Genomic DNA, 22,032 nt, shown 5'->3' on the forward strand with positions numbered 1-22,032 from the left:
GACTTTTTTGTGGCACGAATTCCCCAATATGAGTCTCCTGACGATGACTTCTAGCAAGCTAGTCGAAACGTTGAAACAATAACTCACTCCGCGGCAGTGAAGTTAATAACGATCCACTATAAACTAAAGTAGTAGTCCCAGCCGATGTTCTACCTTCCGCCCGTACCAGGTAGTAGTTCAAAAGCAGGGAATTCTTTTCAGAACTGAGAAGTCTCCCGAATTCCGAAAGTCCACTCCGCAGTTATAGTTACAGTTCTCTAAAGAACAAATCTACCTGGCAAGAAGATACGTCTCTCACACCGCAAACCAATCCCCAATATTAACCGAAATTCCAGTCGAGTTTTCATCTTCTTTTACGACTCAAATGATTCATTCGTCCTTGTGCTCGACAAAGTAAAATTTTGTAGTTCAATCACAACTGTCAAACTTCATGAAGTCTAATGTATATTTCCGCTTCTTTGTGCAATCCGCTCTCTCACCGTTTGCGTCTGTAAAAACTTGTGCAGTTTTTCTCCAACTGCACACTGCTAACAGAAAACCACACACAACAATGGATGAGTGATTTTCGATGTCCGCCATTTTTGTACAGAATGTACTGACGTCGCGTTGTTCGCGAATCCTATTGGTCAATTCTTCTTACCTCACGTGCAACAGGTGATTCTCGAAATCGTCTGCATATTTGTTTCATTGTGCTCAATCGCTCAGTAGGCCGTCCGACCACTGGTTTCATTTTCAGGCTATTAAGGGATTACGTAAAAGGAAAGATTCCGCATATTTTCTGGGGGACGATTTCACAAAGAGTTTTGATTGATTTTGTGTGTGCCAATCTTAATAGACCTTTATCATGCTGCCTCCAAGTAGGTCATGATTCTCGCATCGATTATCAATAAGGAATGCTAATAATCATTTAGCAAATAGGAACCAGCCTATGTTGTTCTTCCAGGCCCGGTTTGGTAACATTGATATCAATGGGACAACTGACACTTCAGACGACAATTTTGTTGTGCAAAGAAATGTTTAGGCCTACTTGCTAAAATGGAATGTGTTTAACTCGAAGGTTTAATGTTTTAAGGTAGGCCAATTGCATGTTGAGGTATTTGGTTTGCGGTAACACAATGTGTGTGTCTACTTGCAAGGTAGAGTTTGCTCTACGAGAACGTCTGTCTTTATTCTACTACCGCAGAGTAGACTGTTTGGGTGTTTCGGGAGACTTCTCAGTTCTGAAAAGAACTGTCCTGCTTTTTAACTACTACCCGGGCGGATGGTGTAGAAAATAGGCTGGGAAAATTAAGCTTATAAGATCGTGCACTACCGCAGAGTCAGTTCTTGAACTGGCCTCAACATTTCGACTGGCTCGCTCTAGTCATCGTCGGGAGACTTAAGGTTATCCTCACATGTGTTTTGGTAGCAATCAGTGGGTGTACTGCCAGTTTAATATAGATCTTGAGGTCTTGAATTTCCATTCGTAAAATGTCCCATTTTGATAGACAACAGTTTGATCACAAACAATTCTCTTATAAAAAAAAAAAAAGAGTGAGCTACGTCCATGTTTACGACCGTCTTAAAAAAAGAAGTGTATGTGTAGGGGAAAAAGACCATAACAATCAAACGTAAAAAAAGAAGACTTACTAAGATTTAAAAAAACAAAGACATTTTCTGAATATAAATTTTCTGTTACAACACAACATGCAGGGCAACATTTTCAGAATGTGCGCGCGTTCAAACGCTTGACAGCTTTTGTGACGTCATTGTTGTCAAATTTATACTCTGTGCAGCGCGTGTTATTGTAACCTTGCAATGTTTTCAAAACTGACGCGTAAGCCAAATATCGCTTCAAAGTTCTGTGACGTCATAATGTCAACTCAATTTGCATATTTTGGCCGGAAAGATTTCAGTATAAAAGGTGGTTGTCACACAAAACATTCTTTAGTGTTAGTTGGAGTGAATGTGAGTTTCACAGCGATATATCAAAGCGATTTGATCGATTTTCAGTGCGAATTTTAGTAATAATTATAGAACAAAATGGCTTCCCGTAGTCAACGTAAGCTCAGAGCCGAGTTCAGGAGGGAGATGTGTCAACTTTCTCCCGAGGAGGACCGAACCTTCGGCTTCTTGACGGGCAGGGAGAGGCGTCGGTTCAACCCGATAGCCTCTGTCCTGCTGCCATGCTGCTGCCTTGGACATCCACGGATCGTCGAGGAGGATGATGAAGACCATCTTAGGCCGCGGCGTGCTACCCCTTCAACCGCTAGGAGACCTCCCACTGAGGGAAGTTGGGTTGTTGAGGAAGGTTCCGACGAAACGGAACTGAAATTCCCGCCATTGAAGTAAGCATTTTTCATATTTCTTTATGATAAATAAAAACATATTATTATACTATTATTATTAATCAACTCATTGAAGAATATTTTTGCAGTGAGTGTTTTGGTTGCACACCTCAGGTAGAACAGCTGAATTGGTAATAGGCCTATAGTATTACAAGTTAAAAGTTGTAACGAAATTTAGATGTCAATATAAACCACAAGGGAAACTGACTGATGGGTAAATTGTAAAAAGATTTTGGGGGTTGAACAAAGAAAAATTTACTAGAGTTGGATTCGAACCAACGACCTCCGGAAACTGAGCTATCTAGCCATATGTTGGCGGTCTCCCTATTTTGTCAATTCTTTGTTCCGGGCGTGCCAGTCAGAAGTCATACAACCGTTAGCTGCCGTGTAGCCAGGGACCACACCCTTCCCAACCTGATGGGAAGCAGCAGCCGGGGACCACTCTAAGGGTGGTGCGACTTTTTGTTTCAGATATCAATATAAACCACAAGAAAAACTGACTGGGTAAACTTTTAAATGATTTATGGGGTTGAACAAATACAAAAAGATTCGAACCAACGACCTCCGGAAACGTGCCGGAAATTAAGATGTCCTAAATAATTGCTTTTAAAAAGGTACTTGTTGTTTGAAAGTACTTATTGTTGTTAGGCATTACCTTGCATTGGTTGCCGTCGCCTGAGGTCAAACAAAAGAAACGTGCGCGCGTGTGCGCTGCGCACAGCTCTCAGCCAGTGATAGGTTTTCATTACTAACCCCAGTGAGGGTGTGCCGTTTGGGTCTGTGACGTCACAAGCAATGGGATAGTTACACAAAATAATGTTAGCGGTTTTATACACTGATGGGGGTCCGTCCCATCGAGGTTGCAAAGAAGCACTATCTTTAATCATGAATTCTTTTCGGGAAAAACTGAAAATCAAACTGCACAATATTTGTATCCTCCTATGCTCGGGAAAGATACCGAGTATCGGTGCTAAAGGCCCGGTCACACAGGCCCCAATAACGAGAACGAAAACGATAACGATAAAAATGCACGCCCTCGATTGGTTGAATGAGCGTGGGCGTGTTCTGCGAGGAGCAATTCAACCAATCGCGAGCGTGGATTTTTATCGTTCTCGTTTTTGTTCTCGTTATCGGGGCCTGTGTGACCGGGCCTTTACACGGTGTAAGGTTAAACTGCCGGCTGCTCGCACTAACCGTCATCTTCGCTCTTTCAATGTCCCCAAGGGTATTACGTTTTTTTTAACGCTCTGTATGCAAGATAAGAGCTGGTTCACAATGTTTTGCATATTTTTAACATAAATTATTCTCTATATTTTATATTGTTGTGTATAAATGGCCTGTCGGGGTATATATGTTTTTTTTATTCTTAAATCCTTGTACGTTGTATCTTGTGCTATTTTTTTATCTGCCTGTTGTGACATTTTTATATATATATATATATATATTTTTTTTTTAAACTTCTTCTTTTAGAGATCAATAAAGTTTTCTTATGTGTTATGTCTTTAAAAAAAAATTAATATTCTTTATCCCCGATTCAAATTTAAAATCTAGTGCCTATAATATCACATAATTTTGTTTGTTACACAGATCATGTGTAACCAAAAATATGAACCGTTTCTTGTTTTTGTTTTAGTTATGGCGAAGATGGGTTGCAAGCAATCCATGGAGTCTCCCAAGAATTCCGCTCGGGTGAAACAGTCCCAACAGAAGGAGGCTCCCCGGTGGGTGTTATCACTGCCAAGAACTGGTAAGCAGATTTCATTCTGATTCTTACTAAGCACATTGTTATTGTTATACTTCTATATTTCTGGTAATAAAACCACGGATGCCTCATATTAAGTGAACTTAATCACTGTAGCTTGCAAGCCTGAGGACACCTGTAAGCAAGGGTGATTGCCATGTGAACCAGAAACACCGACAACCCATAAACTAAAGTTCTTGGACATTAGTACGTTCCGAATTGGGGGGGGGGGTGAAATCCACAGTACTTGGTTGGGATTCGAACCCACACGTCTTTATAGTAGAAATGTTGATCCGTGGGAAGTTGTGGGACCAAATAATATTTGAACTTGTTTTTTCTATGTTAAATACTTGCTTTAAAAAAACGGTACAATAATGAATGTTACATTTATTTTGGGTAACTTACAAATATTTGCTGAACAAACGACCAAAGATAAAATAAATTTTTATTAGGTCCAACCTCACTGGAGCAACGCTTCCAGCGTCCTGCCGTGTTCCGAAAACTAAGTCTTCCAGATCTGGACGGAAGTCTGTGGCTTGTTCCCGAACTACCGAAGTGCCTGAATCCGAAGATCTATCAGCACTTGAGAAGAGTAAGACATCCAGAGCTGGCAGGGCTAGGAAGTGGTTAAGAGGCTTCCTTAAAGGCGGAAGGGGCAAGGTGCTTAGGGTGTCTCAAGCTTGGAGTGGAGTGGAAGAGCGAGGTGCTGGGGAGAACGGCTGGATTCAAAATCGGTATGTACTATAGATATTACATTTTGTTTTATAATAATTATAATAATGATAATAATGGGCATTTATAATGCGCCGGTATCCATCTAAAGATGCTCATGGCGCAGTGACACATTAAACGGGAAAAGTTATGAAGTCCTCGTTAGGTGAATCTTGAGGGAAGTTTTGAACAAAGCTATTGATAGAGGAAGTTTAACATGATCCGGCAAGTCGTTCCATAATTAATAGGCAGCAGAAGTAAATGATCTTTTACCCGATGATGTTTTGCCTAAACCTACAGTTCCTCTATCATGTTCTTGTTGCTGTTGTTGTTGTTGTTTTTGTTGTCGTCGTCGTCATCGTTTTTGTTGTTGTTGTTGTTGTTTTTCTTATGTCTTATTAATGAGTTTGAAATGTGAAGCCACTTAAATACCCGTAAATACATATAGAGCTTCACAGAAATGTTTACAGACAGAAAACGATTATATGGTATCATTTGTTTGTGTCGTACTATTAGCAGTCAGCAGGGTAATGGGGGCTATGACCGGCTGTCATTAACCAGCAGTGTCATCACTGATGACTTCGAAGAGTACATCTCACTCGGTACGAAAACTGATGAAGTACACGGTTCAGAGAAGGTTCGCGCAGACTGCGAGGACGTTGGCAGAGGGGGGAGACCCGGGAGAGAGAAAGAAGTTTCCCCGGGAAGCGCAGGACGGGGAGAGTCGAGTTGTCTCCGCCAGAGTGACGGGATTAGGCTGGCTAATGACTCGCAGAAGAGTCAGATGAGGCCTGCAGATGCCAAGAAGACAACTGCAAACGAAGACGCCAAAAGGTAAGGGCTGTTTTTGCATGAAAAATGTTTTTTTTTTTTTACTTTATAAAAATTTAAAAAAGTGTTTGCAGTGTGTATACAACATACTCTTTAACTAGAGATAATTATTGTCAACAATCACAGAGCTGTTCCATATTACGTTGATCAACCAGGATTGTTTCAGTAACAACAAAAATCAAAACTCATAAAGTATTATTATGCGTAAAAGTCATGTACATTGATGTCATTGTCTTTGCTAGCCCCCCAGGCTATAGACCTTTATCACGGTGTGGCCATCTTGATGTTACTCCATTCATTCTCATTGGAACCAAAATGAGGCTGGACGAAATAATAGTCTGGTGCCATGTTGCGCAATGAATGTTAGCATTTATTACTGTTATGGAAACAGGGAACATGACCAATATGGTGACAGCGTGATAAAGGTCTATTGCTACTCTCCCTTTTCTTAGAGCTAGTTAGAAATACATAATCTTAAATTTCTTTTCCCGTAGCCTGCCTACTGAGGATCACAGCACTGTTGTTCAGGATCCTTATTGCCCACCGTGTGTATACAAAACACAAACCGGGGCCAAGGTGATTCTGATCCATGTGCAACCAGTTAAGAACCAGCCAGGTGTTGGAAGGAATGAATTTAGAGGTTTTGGAACTCCGGTCAAACCTGAGAGCCCAAGCGGAGCCATCTCTGAAAACAAGCATGGCAAGATTAAGACTCTGAGTAGCATCAGAGGGGAAGAGATGAAGAATAGCAGCTCAGTGGCAGCCGAGACCACCAGGAAGTTGGGAGACCTACCCGAAGCCAAGAGGTCTACTGTGGGCGTCAAGAAGGCGATCAACCAGGCCAAGAAGGGCGTCAACCAGGTTGAAGAGACGAATACATCAAAGATCAGAGAGGTACTCGTATCTAAGGTACCTACACTACCCACTATCCAAGGAGATAGAAAACGTTCTTCTCAGCCAAAAGAAGTCATTGGGAGCAGTCACAAGGAAAAAGATGAACTCACAGAGAGGCAGAGAGAAGACGAGTCACAGCCAAAAGAAGTCATTGGGAGCAGTCACAAGGAAGAATGTGTACTCACAGAGAGGCAGAAAGAAGACGAGGCACAGAAGATACGAAATCTGGAGATTTTGGCCGGAATCAGAGAGCGCTCCAAAAGGCTGGGAAGGTGAGTTCAGTTATAATTTCTACATCTATGTACATTAAAGCTTCCTAAAAACAATTCGCACAAAATCAGTTCGCCTTCAATGACATGACAATTTTAATGTAAGTTTCCTATCAAGCTTATCTCCTCGTGACAACGACTACTTTGTGTTCGTAAACTACAATGACGAACCCCCCCCCCCTCCAAAAAAGAAAGAAAGAAAAAACGGCTCCCCAGTCAACATGATTCTGTTTTTATGTCTACCAATTTAGCCTTCATCCTAACCCACCGGCACAAGCACGACCGCTAAGATCCTCTCAAAGACCCCCGGCCAAAGTGGCTTCTCTCCCCGTGACAATTGCGGAGACCCCGGTCAGCGAGCTTGGGGTGGTAAAGGAACTGTACGAAGAAAACTGTCGCAACAGTCAAATGTTTATGAATCGCTTGGCCACTGGTCAAGGTTTCGGAGAACATGTACCGGGGAAACAATCAAGGTATGAAGAGGTTTGGCTCTTTGATTAGATTTAGAAATAAACAAAAAGCTGATTATGTCAAGAAAATCTTGAAAAAACGAAGAAAATAGCTTGGACAATACTGTAATTATACCAAGCAGAAACCGTTTAGGGAAAGGCAAAAGTAAAAAAATAAAAAATAAAATGCTTTACCATCAAATAAACCCTGGACACTGGGGCACACATTTAATTCATTAAACCACCTCAACTCCCATAGGAATACACACCCTGCGCTTCCAAAAGCACACTAAATCAATTACAAGAACCATCTCTGCCCGCACAGGTATGCCAACCCATTTGTAGTCCAGTGTTTTGCTCAATGATACCAGGGTCATGACTTGGATTCGAACCCACACTTTGATGACTCAGCAACCAGAGCTTAAGTCCCATGCACCAAACCATTTGGCGACGACACGCCCCCCCCCAAATAAATGATCGCAGTTGCCTGTGTACTGTGTACGGATGACTTCTAAATACGTTCAAGTTCCAGTAACTATTTTATGTCAAGGAAATATAACTTGATGTGTTGCTTATACATGATTTCCGCTTAAACTCCTTTCCAACAGACCAAGCCCGGGTGGAAATGGTTCCGACATGCAACAGCAACCGGATATTTTATCCTGCTGTCAACAAATGCTTGAGAGCAACGGAACATTTCAGGAGGAAATTCGACAGGCAACGATTTCAGTCAATAAGAAGTGGATAGAAATGAAAAAACAAAGAGCGTGAGTATTTTATGTTTTGTAATATTATGTTAACCGATATCACCGAGTCACATTTTGAAAGATAATATCGAAATGTTACCGAACTAACAGATTTGTGCCGGCTATTATGTTTAATCAAAGACGAATCTCAACTCTTGTTTAAAGGCAGTGGACACTTTTGGTAGTTACTCAAAATATTTACTAGCATAAAATCTTACTTGGTAACAAATAATGGTGAGAAGTTGGTAGTATACAAAATTGTGAGAAACGGCTCCCCTGAAGTAACGTAGCTTTCGAGAAAGAAAGAAATGTCCACGAATTTGATTTCGATACCTGCAGATTTAGAATTTGAGGTCTCGCAATCAAGCATCTGAACGCACAAAACTTCGTATGACAAGGGTGTTTTTTCACAGGTCTGTTACTTAATGCATGTTGAGATCGGCAAGTGAGAAGACTGGTCTTTGACAATTACAAATAGTGTCCAGTGTCTTTAAACGCAAATACCTGTAAAATACTAACTTTCTGAAAGACAAAGACGAATTCAGAGCCAACAGATTTGTTCCATCGAAGACGAGTCTTAAATCTGGCCTATCTGTATAACTTGAAATAATTCGGTACAATCACATCTGCCCAGAATGAGGTTTGCTGCAAACCAAGCACCATGTCAAGAGGGGGCGTCCCACATCGGCAAAGGGTTCACAGGTTCAAGGGAAGGTCGCCCATTTCACCATAAGGAAAGGGAGGGTCCGAGAATCCAGGAAGTCAACGACCCAAATCTAGAGGGGGAAGATGGAGTCTATTACCGGGGGAGGCTCGTCAGGTTTTGCTGGCCACATCCCAAAGACACCGTGAAGAGGACACAAATGGCGCGAAGAAAACATGGCAAGAAAAAGTGAGTTTCTTAAAATTGATTGTGGTCCTCATCAATACAAGACTTTTAAAAGTGTCATGTTTTTTCCTCAACAAGTTTTTGAATAGTTTAACAATCTTAAGCTCCTGAATTTTTTTTCTTCACTAGAATAATAAATATGAATACAAACGCCATTTCCTTTATCAGTCAAACACAAAGATCTTAACCGGTCATGTTTATGTATGAAGTTCAAAAGAGGTTATCATGATGTACAACTTTGGAATAAACATTCTTCAATACAGTTTGAATAAATGTTTTTCCATCAGGATTACTGTAGCGTCTCCTATCAAACTGCCACAAATTACAGAAGAACCTGTGGACAACAACAAAATGATACAAACGAACTTGAAGCAAAAGTGCCAGGAAAGAACTGACCGTAGAATGGAGCTTGCAGACGGCACTACTGTCGACCAGAACTACCCTGGGACACCCTATCCTAAACCGACTCCATCTAACCAGCTTACCTGGGCTGCCTGCGGGACCCTCTCAGACCCCCGGAGTAGGAACTACCGGGAGAAGAACACCGATAAAGTGGCTGTCTTGAGGGCATATCATACAGCAATCAGTGCAATCAAGTTAGGGATGCGGGGACCGGAGGAAATGGTAGATTCAACCCACGGGGAAGAGGATGGAATAGAACTTATAGAACTTTGAAGGGAATCAAAAGAACATGAGGTTTCTTTTACACAATCTATACCATTGGTTTCTATTGTATAATTGACTTTATGCATTGACGTCATCAAGACGCCATCTTAGAGGCAAATCGGTGATAAAAACAATGGAAACCATTGATCTCTATTATTTTGACTTGAGATAGGAAACATTGGGCCAGATACGTATATACTACGCGCGCATTTTTAGGGGGTTTTGAAAAATGTAAACCCGGAGTCGTACACCAATCGGGACCCAATTTCTTAAAGACCGTAGGCATAAAGAAATTGCAAAGCACAAAAAAAGCGTAACAGAAACAGATTACCAGCCAAAAATTACGTTCAGTTCACATTGTTGGACATGACATTAAGTCGCACCAATGTCTTTGCTAAGCAAAGCAACTTCTTTAACAGTTTTTTTCTACTTAACAAATAATTTATAAAATTGATCCCTAAACGCAAAGCAAACATAATGAAGTTTGGTTCTGGAGCAAATTAATATCATCAGGATATGCCTATTTAGCTTCTACGTAGTTTTTGAAGAAAACTCCATCAAAAAATTAATGTGTAGCTAAAAATAATGTTAAAATACATAATGGTGAAGTGTTGTGCAGGGCCCAATTTCATAGAGCTGCTTAGCGGCCGATTTTGTGCTCACTGCGCGATTTCCATTCCATAGCGCTGCTAACCGTAAGCACACGAAACGGTGTGCAAACCTTCCGGTGCTTAATGCACAAACTGAGGCCGGATCCGAATTTGCGGCAACGGCCACGGCTACGGCCGGATCGCCGCGTCATCATGCATTGAAGTATAGGACGCCCTTAGCAACACCCCTGGCAACGGTCGTAGCCGCAGCCGTAGCCACCAAATCGGACACGGCCTTTGACGGCATAATGCGAACACATGGTGAATGCGCAACATGGCCGCCTAATTTTTCTGCTAACCTGTGAAATAACACGCTTACCTTAGCAAAGTGTTCTGCTACAGTAAGTACGAAAATGTACGTACCGTTCAGCAGCGCTATAAACTTTGGCCATCATGGTTTGCCAGAACCAAGAAGTTCAGATGTTTAGAAAATTTGAATTCGTCGTTTAAGTGTTTGGGTACCCGTCTGTGTGTGCCATTAATCTGTAGAAATTTGAGTCCAGATTTGCATTTATAAGGTTATTGGTTTAATAGCCTATGCGTAAGGTTGGGATACACCAAGTGAGAATACTTTTTTTTTTGTTAACAATGCTATCTTGGTAAATATATAAAAGGTTTCAACTTCTAGAAACTAAAAGGCTCACGGGAAGCCTTTAGTTCCTAGAAGTATTGTGTTTTCCTTGCCAATTTCAACACAAATCGATTCATTTAACACACGGCTCATTCAATTTCGTTTGAAAAAGAATGCTCCGTTGAATCAAAATGAATTATATTAAATTTCACCAGTTTCGCATTCACTGGTCAAAATACGATCATTCAGTTTCATGAAGTCGCAAGACTCAGGCAATTTCACCAAAGCTAACTGGCATGAATGGCCTAGCAAACCACTCAATGAAAGAGAATGACTGACTAACAAATCATAATAAGTAAAGCGAAATCACATACGGCCAATTAATGAAATTAATGATATTCTTCTTCGACCAGTCAGTGGACGAAGCTGAATGAGAAAAAAAAGAAAATCTTGTGCGCACGAAAACGAAAATAAATGCACAAAATTGTATAGTTTGAGTGGATCGGGGGGAAATGCGTGAATTTGAATCCGTTTTAATGAAATTATCGATTTGTCGCTGAAAGTGGCCGGGATAACATGAGTATTATCGGTATGAAAGTATAAGACACTGGACACACTTAAAATAATTATTAGCATTAAAACTTACTTTTGTTTGTTACCAAGTAAGGTTTATGCAAATAATTATTTTGAGTGATGTTGATTATAATTATGAAACATTGTGAGAAACGGCTCCCTCTGAAGTAACGTAGTTTTGAAAAAGGTAATTTCTCACTAAAAATAATATTTTGGGGGTTGAACAAAGAATTGACTAGAGTGGGATTCGAACCAACGACCTCAGGATTAACGTGCCGGCGCTCTACCAACTGCTATCTAGCCCTATATTGGCGGTGTCCCTATTTTGTTAATATCTTTGTTCGGGGGTGCCAGTCAGAAGCCATTCAACCGTTAACTGCCGTGTAGCCAGGGATCACACCCAAATTACGATACAACCTGGGAAGCGGCAGCCAGGGGATCACCTTAAGGGGATGCGACTTTTTGTTTCAGATATCAATATAAACCACAAGGGAAACTGACTGGGTAAATTTTGAAATGTCAATTCTTTGTTCAACCCCCAAAATCATTTCAAAATTTACCCAGTCAGTTTCCCTTGTGGTTTATATTGATATCTAAAAATAATATTAAGACTTAAAGACACTGGACACTTGGTAATTGTCAAAGACCAGTCTTATCACTTGGTGTAGGCCTATATCTCAATATATAATTATGCACAAAATAAAAACCTGTGAAATTTCAACTCAATTTTATTGGTCGTTGAATTTGCGAGATGATAATGGACGAAAAACCTTGTCACACGAAGTTGCGTGCTTTGAGACGCTTGATTTCGAGACCTCAAAATCTAATTGTGAGGTCTCGAAATCAAATTCAAATATTTTTAAATTACTTCTTTCTCGAAAACTACGTTACTTAACGTAACTTCAGAGGGAGCTGTTTCTCACAATGTGTTATACAGTATTATCAACAGCTCTCCATTGCTTGTTACCAAATAAGTTTTTATGCAAACAATTATTTTGAGTAATCACCTATGCCAGTGCCCTTAAGGCCCGAAGCCTTTTTGTGACTTTCATGATAATTATTCTCTTGCGACTTTGATGACCACTGAGTAAAAGTTTTCACAGATTGATTTTGATGCATATGCATAGGCCTACACCCATATCCCTGTATGAAACTGAGAAAAAGTTGAGTTGTTTATCGAAAGTACATCAGCACATTTTCTTTCAATTTTAACCTCTTGAGCCAATAATGATAAGGAAATATTTTTGCATTTAAATTAAAAACAACAAACAGGCCCTATTGTTGAAAGTTGAAAATCGAGAAAAAATGTGTCGTATTTCCTTTTTTTTTTAAATGAGTGAAAAAGTGGTGGCATGAGTCGGATAGTTAGTTCCGGTAAATGAGTTCCTTCTAGCTTTGACAAAAACATTTGTACAGCAATCATTTTCAATGAGTGACTTGGCCAACAATAAAAAGATCGCTACCCTTTTATTCCCTCATTCAAAAGTGGATCCAATAAAGTACGGCTCCAGAGTGGATGTTTTGATAGCGCCCTCTCTTGTTCTGTTGGTCGTCTGGTTAACTAATTAGACTCGCCACTAAGCCGGCCATCCACCGGCTGGAATGAAGTTATATATGTTGGGCGCGATCGGTCAATCTGCGCGATCGGTTGATCGCGCTGCGCTATCGACCGATCGCGCTGCGCTATTGAAATATCTATTGGTCGCGCAGCAATCGGTCGATCGCACAGCAATCGGTCGATCGCGCAACAATCGGTCGATCGCGCAACAATCGGTCGATCGCGCAACATTCGGCAATGAACATGCGCGATCAACCGATCGTGCGGGAATGGCTCGGCGCGATCGGCCGATTGTGCAGGAATGATTTTGCGCGATCGGCCGATTGTGCAGGAATGGTTATGAGCGATCGGCCGATTGTGCAGGAATGGAATTGCGCGATAGGCTGATTGTGCAGGAATTGTTTGGCGCGATCGGCTGATGTTCAGGGGCCGAATTCACAAAGATGTAGCATTGATTGTAACTGCAAATCAATCGTAGTGTGACGTCACTATATAAATCACTATGGTGATACTGAAAATTTGTCCTGCTATGAATTTTATTGCTTTGAGAAATCGCCCCAAGGAATAGTTTACCTGCACGATCGGTCGAACGCGCGAAACCATTCCTGCACGATCGGTAGATCGCGCAAAACTTTTCCTGCACGATCGGTTGATTGCGCAAAACTTTTCCTGCACTATCGGTCGATCGCGCAAATCCATTCCTGCACGATCGGTAGATCGCGCAAAGCCTTTCCTGCGCGATCCGCTGATAACGGGAAAAAATACTCGTAGCGCAATCGGTCAATCGCGCAAATATGTCATTGCGCGATCGACCGATTGTTGCGCGATCGACCGATTGTTGCGCGATCGACCGATTGCTGCGCGACCAATTGATCTTAATATGATCGTTCAATAGCGCAGCGCGATCGGTTGATCGCGCAGATTGACCGATCGCGCCCAACATATATAAACCACAAGGGAAAAAATGCTCTTATACTGTTGAGTATAAAGAAATAAAAGAATTGAATAAAGCAGGATTCGAACCAACTACATTCAGTTTAACGTGAGTTATTTTTTTCTGTTATTTTAACAAGTGTCGAAATGTTTCATAAAACATCAACATGACATAAACAAGTCTAGTCTCTAACATTGGCTCTTTTCATGCGTGCACACGACGTACACAAAGACTAATATAATAATAATAATAATAATAATATGAACACTTATAGTGCGCCGGTATCCACCACAAGTGATGCTCATGGCGCAAGGAAGAAACACAAAATTAATGAAAAGCAGCTGTGAAAAAGTGGGTTTTGAGGGAAACAGCATGATGAAACGACAGCTGATAATGATGAAGTAAATACTACCGCAACTACATTACACAATAGAGGGAGATGATTAACAAAATGTTTATTCTAGACACAGAGGTAGTAGAGGCCTGCTCTAGAACGAACCTGATATAAACAGTAAGTAAGAACATCACATCAGCAGAGATCAGGTTTTTCTTGGTCCACTCCACTCAATCAATGTTGTGTTCATTATTTTATCATTCAATTTCTATTAATAATTAATTATCATTGAATTGATTATTTTTATATAAATCCATATCATTCATAAAATCATACTGGGCCGCCGGTACGTAATATATATAGGGGAGACGTGATTGATGATTGATATAGATTAAGGTTAATGTCCAACATCATAAGGTTTAATCGCAATTACCGCCTGACTGATTTTGGAAAAGGGGCTTTGTAACCTTATTTATTGGCAGACCTGGGTCGACACAGGGAAGCTAATCGAACGCACCCATAGACTAGCTTCCCCGGGTCGACCCAGGTCTGCCCCTGGAATGTTCGAATAGCCTTGACGTCATTCCAGGGGCTCACCCGGGTCAGCCCCAAGGGGCCAAGTGGCTTTTTTTATGGAAAGGTTCACTTGGGGCTGGCCCGAGGTGCAAGACGTCACCATGAGCAAGATGAGAGGGTGAGTGATTGTTCGATTAGCTCTTGCGGGGTCGACACAGGGAAGCTAATTGAACGCATCCTATGCATGGAGGTACCTCCATCGGCTCCATGGTCCAATGTTGTATTTGTAATCAACTTCAACTTACTTGGGCCATCAGTGGCCGTGGACTGGAGGAATGACTATTTTTCTCTCATGCTTAGGGCAGGCCATGCTTAGGCCTAGTTTCACAACCATCGATCACATAGTACCGGTATGGACCATGCTTGGTGATATAAAACTACAAGGTACAGTTGAGTTAGCAATTACTTAGAAGGTAGGAATATGGTTTGAAACTTTGCATGGTGGAAGGTACAGATTAGTAATGAGTTGAATAATAGCATGTGAACAAAGAATTTTTAGAATTTTGAAAATGGGCCTACTTAGGCTTACATAGTTGAAGGGAATAAATGTATTTTTTTTATGGCGAGTTTAGAGTTTCTATCGAATCAGTTTTCTACCTAGATCATCAAGCATGGCCTCAAACATGGATGATGGTGGCCCCTGCTCTACCGATGATGTAACTCAGCTGGAAGACACACAACAGAGACAGGAAACAAGACCAGATCAGAACAATGAAGGGGAGGAGACAATTCCAGCGATCAGCATTAAAGAGCCAGACCACAAAAAGGGAAGGGTGACGAAGTTATTCAAAAAGACTGGACCAAAACACCAGAGGTAAAAACCAAACATTTTTAGCGGACTCTTGACTTAAAGGAACACGTTGCCTTGGATCGGACGAGTTGGTCAAAACAAAAGCGTTTGTAACCGTTTTTTATATAATGCATATGGTTGGAAAGATGTTTTAAAAGTAGCATACAATGATCCACACAAGTTTGCCTCGAAATTGCGTGGTCTTCCTTCTACTGTGCGAACTAACATGGTCGGCCATTTATGGGAGTCAAAATTTTGACCCCCATAAATGGCCGACCGTGTTAGTCGACAAGGTAAAAGGAAAACCACGCAATTTCGAGGCATGTTTGTGTGGATCATTGTATTCTACTTTAACAACATCTTTCTACCCATATGCATTTTATAACAAACAGTTACAAACGTTTTTCAAAGACCAACTCGACCGATCCAAGGCAACGTGTTCCTTTAAAGATGCTAAAAATCCCTTGATGATGATAGAATGCACTATTCAGGGTTCCAGGTCTATTAGTTATTACTCTTTGAGATAAAGCACTTATGGTAAAGTATCTTGCTCAAGGACACATGTGCTTTTACCTTGACTCGAATCTACACTCTGCTGATAAAAAAACCCACCAAAGCTTGTGTCGGGTGCCCTTAATCTGCTCTGACTAACACGCCACATGCCAGATAACTATTACTCATCTTTCGGCATAGACTTTCCTCCATGGCTGCATCCTCCTCAAATTGTAAAGAGGGTGCACTCCTGGAGTCGCCGCCATCACCTGGGCCAAATTTCATAGAGCTGCTAAGCACGAATTGCTAAGCACAAATATTTGCTTGAATGTCTTCCTGGATTTTGCACTTTGCTTGTTACTGGTATCAGCTGTTGTTTGCTTATTCTGAAACTCACATGGAAATTTGGTTGGTCATCCTGTTTTTATTAAGGAAGAAATTACATGCTAAGCAAATTTTTGTGCTTAGCTGCTCTATGAAATTTGGCTCTGTTCTCTTTCAATCACCACTATTCTCAGCTCTTGCACACTTCTACCCCTCCACTTCGTCACATTGTCTAGCCAACGCACCTTAGGGTGAACTCTGTCATAACTTGAATTAATCATATTAAAATACATTTGTGTTTGTAACAGGTTAAAAGTGAAGTGTCCAATTGATGAGCAAGGCATTCTGTCGAGCATTTGGTTTGCCTGGATGACTCCAGTGTTTTATAAAGCTTGGAAAGGCTCTTTAAAGAAAGAAGATCTCTTCAGTTGCTCGCCGTACGACAGCGCTAAGGTTAACAGTGAAAGGTTAGTCTTCCTTCAACACCTCCGAAACACCACACCCCGCATCGTGACACTATTGGTTCGGAGTCCTAGTCTTCACACTTCGACAAATTAGACACTTAACCATTATTGGTGAAACACAAATTTTGAGTTTCTGTTTTCCTCCTTCTGTTGATTTGTTATTTTTTCAGGTTGGAGCGCCTTTGGGCAGATGAGCTGAAACAAAAAGGTACAAAGAAGGCGTCCCTCGCTATGGTATACTTCAGGTTCCTCGCCAAACGTAGCTTCATAAGTTGTCTGGTATCGTTCATAGGCCTGTTGTCGTCTTTCTTTGCAGCGGTAAGATTAATCCTCAAATTTGCTTTAAGTCGTTTCTTTTGGATTTCTTTTTGTGCTAGGGAAGCGTTTTTATAGTCGGGCATGTTCTAAGTACAGCGGATGATATTGAATGGGCGCAGTACAAACTTTAAAAGTGTGTACTATGTAGATTCGTTCATCACATGATATCATACCAGGCTGGCATGGTTTAGCTATCATTTAAAACCACAGCTTGGATGATATTGATTGGTCAGACAGTAGGAGGGTTGACTGTACTCACCATAATTTCATTTTTGAATTTGCGAGATAATGGTGAAAGAAAATACACCCTTGTCACACGAAGTTGTGTGCTGTCAGATGCTTGATTTTGAAACCTCAAATTTTAAATCTGAGGTCTCAAAGTCAAATTCGTGGAAAATTACTTCTTTCTCGAAAACTACGTTACTTCAGAGGGAGCCGTTTCTAACAATGTTTTATACTATCAACGTCTCCCCATTACTCGTTACCAAAGAAGGTTTTATGCTAATAATTATTTTAAGTAATTACCAACAGTGTCCACTGCCTTTAAGATGATAATATCTCAATCCAATCCCCGCAGGCGGTGTTTGTTCGACTCCTGATAGAGTACTGCCAGCAGGAAATTACCAACAGTGTCCACTGCCTTTAAGATGATAATATTTCAATCCAATCCCCCAGGCGGTGTTTGTTCGACTCCTGATAGAGTACTGCCAGCAGGAAATTACCAACAGTGTCCACTGCCTTTAAGATGATAATATTTCAATCCAATCCCCCAGGCGGTGTTTGTTCGACTCCTGATAGAGTACTGCCAGCAGGAAATTACCAACAGTGTCCACTGCCTTTAAGATGATAATATTTCAATCCAATCCCCCAGGCGGTGTTTGTTCGACTCCTGATAGAGTACTGCCAGCAGGAAATTACCAACAGTGTCCACTGCCTTTAAGATGATAATATTTCAATCCAATCCCCCAGGCGGTGTTTGTTCGACTCCTGATAGAGTACTGCCAGCAGGAAATTACCAACAGTGTCCACTGCCTTTAAGATGATAATATTTCAATCCAATCCCCGCAGGCGGTGTTTGTTCGACTCCTGATAGAGTACTGCCAGCAGCAAGAGGAGGATCTACAACACGGCCTGCTGCTAGCCGGCGGGATCGTTCTGTGTCAGATTCTTCTCATCGCGTCGATGGGTTTCTGTTGGTATCTTAATATTCGCACCGGGGGAAGAGTCCGAGCAGCCACCGTCGCCCTGATCTACCACAAGACCATCAGACTACGCAGCACAAAAGGAATGTCTATTGGAGAAGTAAGTAGGGTCGTGGCTGAATTGGGGACTATAGCTGGAGCGGGCGTCAAGTTTTTTAGTACTAAGCGCTAAAGATTCATCTTTTAAAGACGCTGGACACAATTGGTAATTGTCAAAGACCAGTCTTCTCCTTTGGTGGATCTCAACATATGCATGAAACAACAAACCTGTGAAAGTTTGAGCTCAATTGGTCGTCGAAGTTGCGAGATAATGATGAAAGAAAAAACACCCTTGTCACACGAAGATGTGTTCCTTTAGATGGTTGATTTTGAATCGAGACCTCAACAAATTCGTGGTAAATTTCTTCTTTGTCAAAAACTACGTCACTTCGAGACCTCAAGTTTAGAATTTGAGGTCTCGAAATCAAGCATCAGAAAACACACAATTTCGTGAGACAAGGGTGTTTTTTCTTTCATTATTATCTTACAACTTAGACGACCGATTGAGCTCAAATTTTCACGAGTTTGTTATTTTATGCATATGTTGAGATACACCAACTGTGAAGACAAGTCTTTGACAATTACCAATATTGTCCACTCTCTTTAAGAACGCTCAGTTGGTGGAGTGCCATCACGCTTATCCTACTAGTCTAGTCCTATATAATTTTTCTTTTTTCAACACAAAATTTAATTCTAATCTAGAAAGGTACCCAGTTAATAATTGCAAAATAGAGACATAACAATTTGCAACGTCATACAGTACATGATGTGCCTGGTGTATAATCGGAGCTTACTGATTAAACTTTATGGCTTCAAACGCTTATGGCTTCGAGCTGCTTTAGCAGTATGCGAGCCTATGTAATACCGATTTTGTCCGTCTGTCCGTCCGGCCGTCCGCACTCAGTGGAAATGTTAAAGTTTTTGGTTTAAGTTTCAATCTTTGAGTTGAGTTGTTTTTGGTATTCATGTACAAGCCCAAGTGAGATTGCTATATATACTTGTCAGTCATTTTTTGTAGTTTTTAGCTATGTTTTCCAATAATGTTGAAGTTTTTGGAATAAGAAAATGTTAAAGTTTTTGGAATAAAAAAAATGTTAAAGTTTTTTTTTTCAGGCTCAAAGTCAAACATTGACATCTGGATTTTAAAGAAACAAACTCAAACTTAAATCTTAAAGTTTTGAAATAATTTGTTTAAACAAAAATCAATGTCTCTGTCACTGGTTCCAGTTGAATGAGCTGAAACAATGAAAAACATAAAATGATCATAACTCCTGATTGCAATGATGTACTGACTTGAAACTTAAGTCAAATATTGCTTCTGTCGTATAGATACATATGAAAAGATAAAATTCAAAGAGTGCATCAATAGTTCCAGTTGAATGAGCTGAAACAACGAAAACCTTAAATGGTCATAACTTCTTATTGCAACGATGTACTGACTTGAAACTTAATACATTGCTTCTGTCGTATAGATACATATGAAAAGATAAAATCCAAAGAGTGCATCAATGGTTCCAGTTGAATGAGCTGAAACAATGAAAGCCTTAAATGGTCATAACTTCTGTCAGTCATTGGTTCTACCTGGCGAACGGCAGCTCGCCATGGCAGCTTCGCTGTCTAGTTTTGTAAACGAATCTTTAAAAATGCTGGTACTTTTTGCAAATTGGACAACAGCAACCTCCTGGATTTGATTAGTGGCTTATTCATTAATTTTAATGTGTGCAATAGCGCGTATAATGGGTATATTTTTATAGTGTAGTTTCTTTTAGTCTGTTAATAATTTATTGTTCAGCGTGTTTGAAAAAAATTGTAATGGAATTTGCGTATAAATGAATAAATTATTGGTAATTTGTTTTTTGCATGATGTGCTTAAAGGAACACGTTGCCTTGGATCGGTCGAGTTGGCCTTTGAAAAGCGTTTGTAACCGTTTTTTTTAAATGCATATGGGTAGAAAGATGTTGTAAAAGTAGAATACAATGATCCACACAAACATGCTTTGAAATTGCGTGGTTTTCCTTCTACCTCGTCGACTAACACGCCGGCCATTTATGGGGGTCAAAATTTTGACTCCCATAAATGGCTGACGGTGTTAGTTCGCACAGTAGAAGGAAAACCAAGCAATTTCGAGGCAAACTGGTGTGGATCATTGTATTCTACTTTTAAAATATCTTTCCAACCATATGCATTATATAAAAAACGGTTACAAACGCTTTTGTTTTGACCAACTCGTCCGATCCAAGGCAACGTGTTCCTTTAATAGAAACGAACTAGTGTTTCACGTGTTTCCTTTTTAACAAAACACACCATCAATCTCATTGCCAGAATTGCATGTAAACTGTGTTATTATTTTGCAAAAAAAAATAGTTAATGGCCTGACGTTTCGACCCAAGCAGAGTCTTTCTTGATTTTAGCCTTCGTGAAAGACTCTGCAAGGGTCGAAATGTCTGGCTATGAACTATTTCTTGCATTTATCGGTCTGGTTGGTTGGTTAGTTATTTGCAACAGCTAATTCTATTTTCTCCATTATTATTGTTAAAACATTTTGTAAAGTTTTGATTTAAATTCCAATCCCATTCTTTCCCTTGTTACTCTCCACAGATCGTGAATCTTTGCACGAATGACGGCCAGCGTCTCTTTGACATGTTGCTCTACCTTCCACATGCCTTAGCTGGTCCCCCTCTAGCCCTCATCGCTCTCGTATACACAATCTACTTGATCGGCCCGGCAGCACTTTTAGGAACCGGTGTCTTTGTTTTCTTCTTTCCACTGCAGGTACGTATAACACACAGTACAACCCCCTTTCTCACCGAAGGTCTGTAGCCAGCCTCTGTCTTTTTTACAGATATTTCCATGGTCAATGTTCCACCAGTCTATCCAACCTTGTTCCTCCTGTCAGGGTGTTTGAGCGCGAGACCAGAATTTCTGCTTGTTCTCATCCTTATGCTGTGGCTGTGCCGAGATGTAGAACAAAGAGCTACTCCAGTAGCTCTTTCCCTCGTTCTGCATCTCTTTGGAACTCCTTGCCTGGTGCATGTTTCCCTTCATCCTATGATCTTCCATCTTTTAAGAGGAATATCAATTTCCTACCTTCAGCTCCACTGAATTTCTGCATGTCTATGTTTTCTTCCTTGTAGCCCTTTACCTAGAGTGGCTTTTAGCCTTGGTTCCGGCGACTTGCATAAAATTCCTTTTAAAGACACTTGGGTGTTCTGTATTTTGGAACCCTGTGTACTTTTCATTTTACAATTCACTCAACCGACCAGGGCTCAATTTCATAAAGCCTGTAAACACAAAAATGTGCTGAATCGTGCTTAGCAGCAATTGGATACCAACAAAGACAGATTTACATTAAACTTGCACGGATTAATGATAGTGATGGTAGAAAGCTTGTTGAGGTTACTTGCTGAGGTGCTGTAGTTCTTGAGAAATAATTTTCAAAAAATAGTTATTGGCCTGACGTTTCGACCCTAGCAGAGTCTTTCTCGAAGGCTAAATGACAACACGACAAACATGAACAGGTAACTAAGTGAAACATAAGCAGTGAAGTTGAAATACATGAAAGGGGTTAGAAAGCATGGGGTATACAATAACAAATATAGTTTTTGTCCCAGTGAGACATTATTTTATCATGTACAACAAATTTCTGCAGCTCTCCTGAAAACATTGCTCTGTTAGTTTCGCTT

At 40.7% G+C, this 22,032-nt stretch overlaps 2 protein-coding genes across 4 annotated transcripts in view; both read left to right on the plus strand.

Annotated features, from left to right (window-relative positions):
- The first annotated feature begins 1,952 nt into the window (after positions 1 to 1,952).
- LOC139944856 (uncharacterized) lies at positions 1,953 to 12,721 on the plus strand. Its single transcript, XM_071941990.1, has 9 exons — positions 1,953 to 2,327; positions 3,961 to 4,074; positions 4,521 to 4,802; positions 5,296 to 5,613; positions 6,105 to 6,776; positions 7,025 to 7,246; positions 7,831 to 7,989; positions 8,603 to 8,860; positions 9,145 to 12,721. Exons 1-9 carry the CDS (start codon positions 2,023 to 2,025, stop codon positions 9,530 to 9,532), a joined length of 2,718 nt encoding a protein of 905 aa, XP_071798091.1. The 5' UTR covers positions 1,953 to 2,022; the 3' UTR covers positions 9,533 to 12,721.
- A 1,123-nt stretch (positions 12,722 to 13,844) lies between these two features.
- Positions 13,845 to 22,032, plus strand: part of LOC139944855 (ATP-binding cassette sub-family C member 5-like) — a 28,646-nt gene continuing 20,458 nt past the window's right edge. Inside the window, exons 1-6 of one of the 3 annotated variants that reach the window (XM_071941989.1) lie at positions 13,845 to 13,917; positions 15,309 to 15,533; positions 16,634 to 16,792; positions 16,960 to 17,107; positions 18,176 to 18,409; positions 20,948 to 21,121. In XM_071941989.1, coding sequence (XP_071798090.1) covers positions 15,331 to 15,533; positions 16,634 to 16,792; positions 16,960 to 17,107; positions 18,176 to 18,409; positions 20,948 to 21,121 — 918 coding nt within the window. In that variant the 5' untranslated portion in view covers positions 13,845 to 13,917; positions 15,309 to 15,330. Of the gene's footprint in view, positions 13,918 to 14,066; positions 14,321 to 15,308; positions 15,534 to 16,633; positions 16,793 to 16,959; positions 17,108 to 18,175; positions 18,410 to 20,947; positions 21,122 to 22,032 lie in introns of those variants that run through there. The other 2 variants (XM_071941988.1, XM_071941987.1) reach the window with 2 other exon arrangements.

This window comes from Asterias amurensis, chromosome 12 (assembly GCF_032118995.1).
Source record: "Asterias amurensis chromosome 12, ASM3211899v1".
Lineage (NCBI taxonomy): Eukaryota > Metazoa > Echinodermata > Asteroidea > Forcipulatida > Asteriidae > Asterias > Asterias amurensis.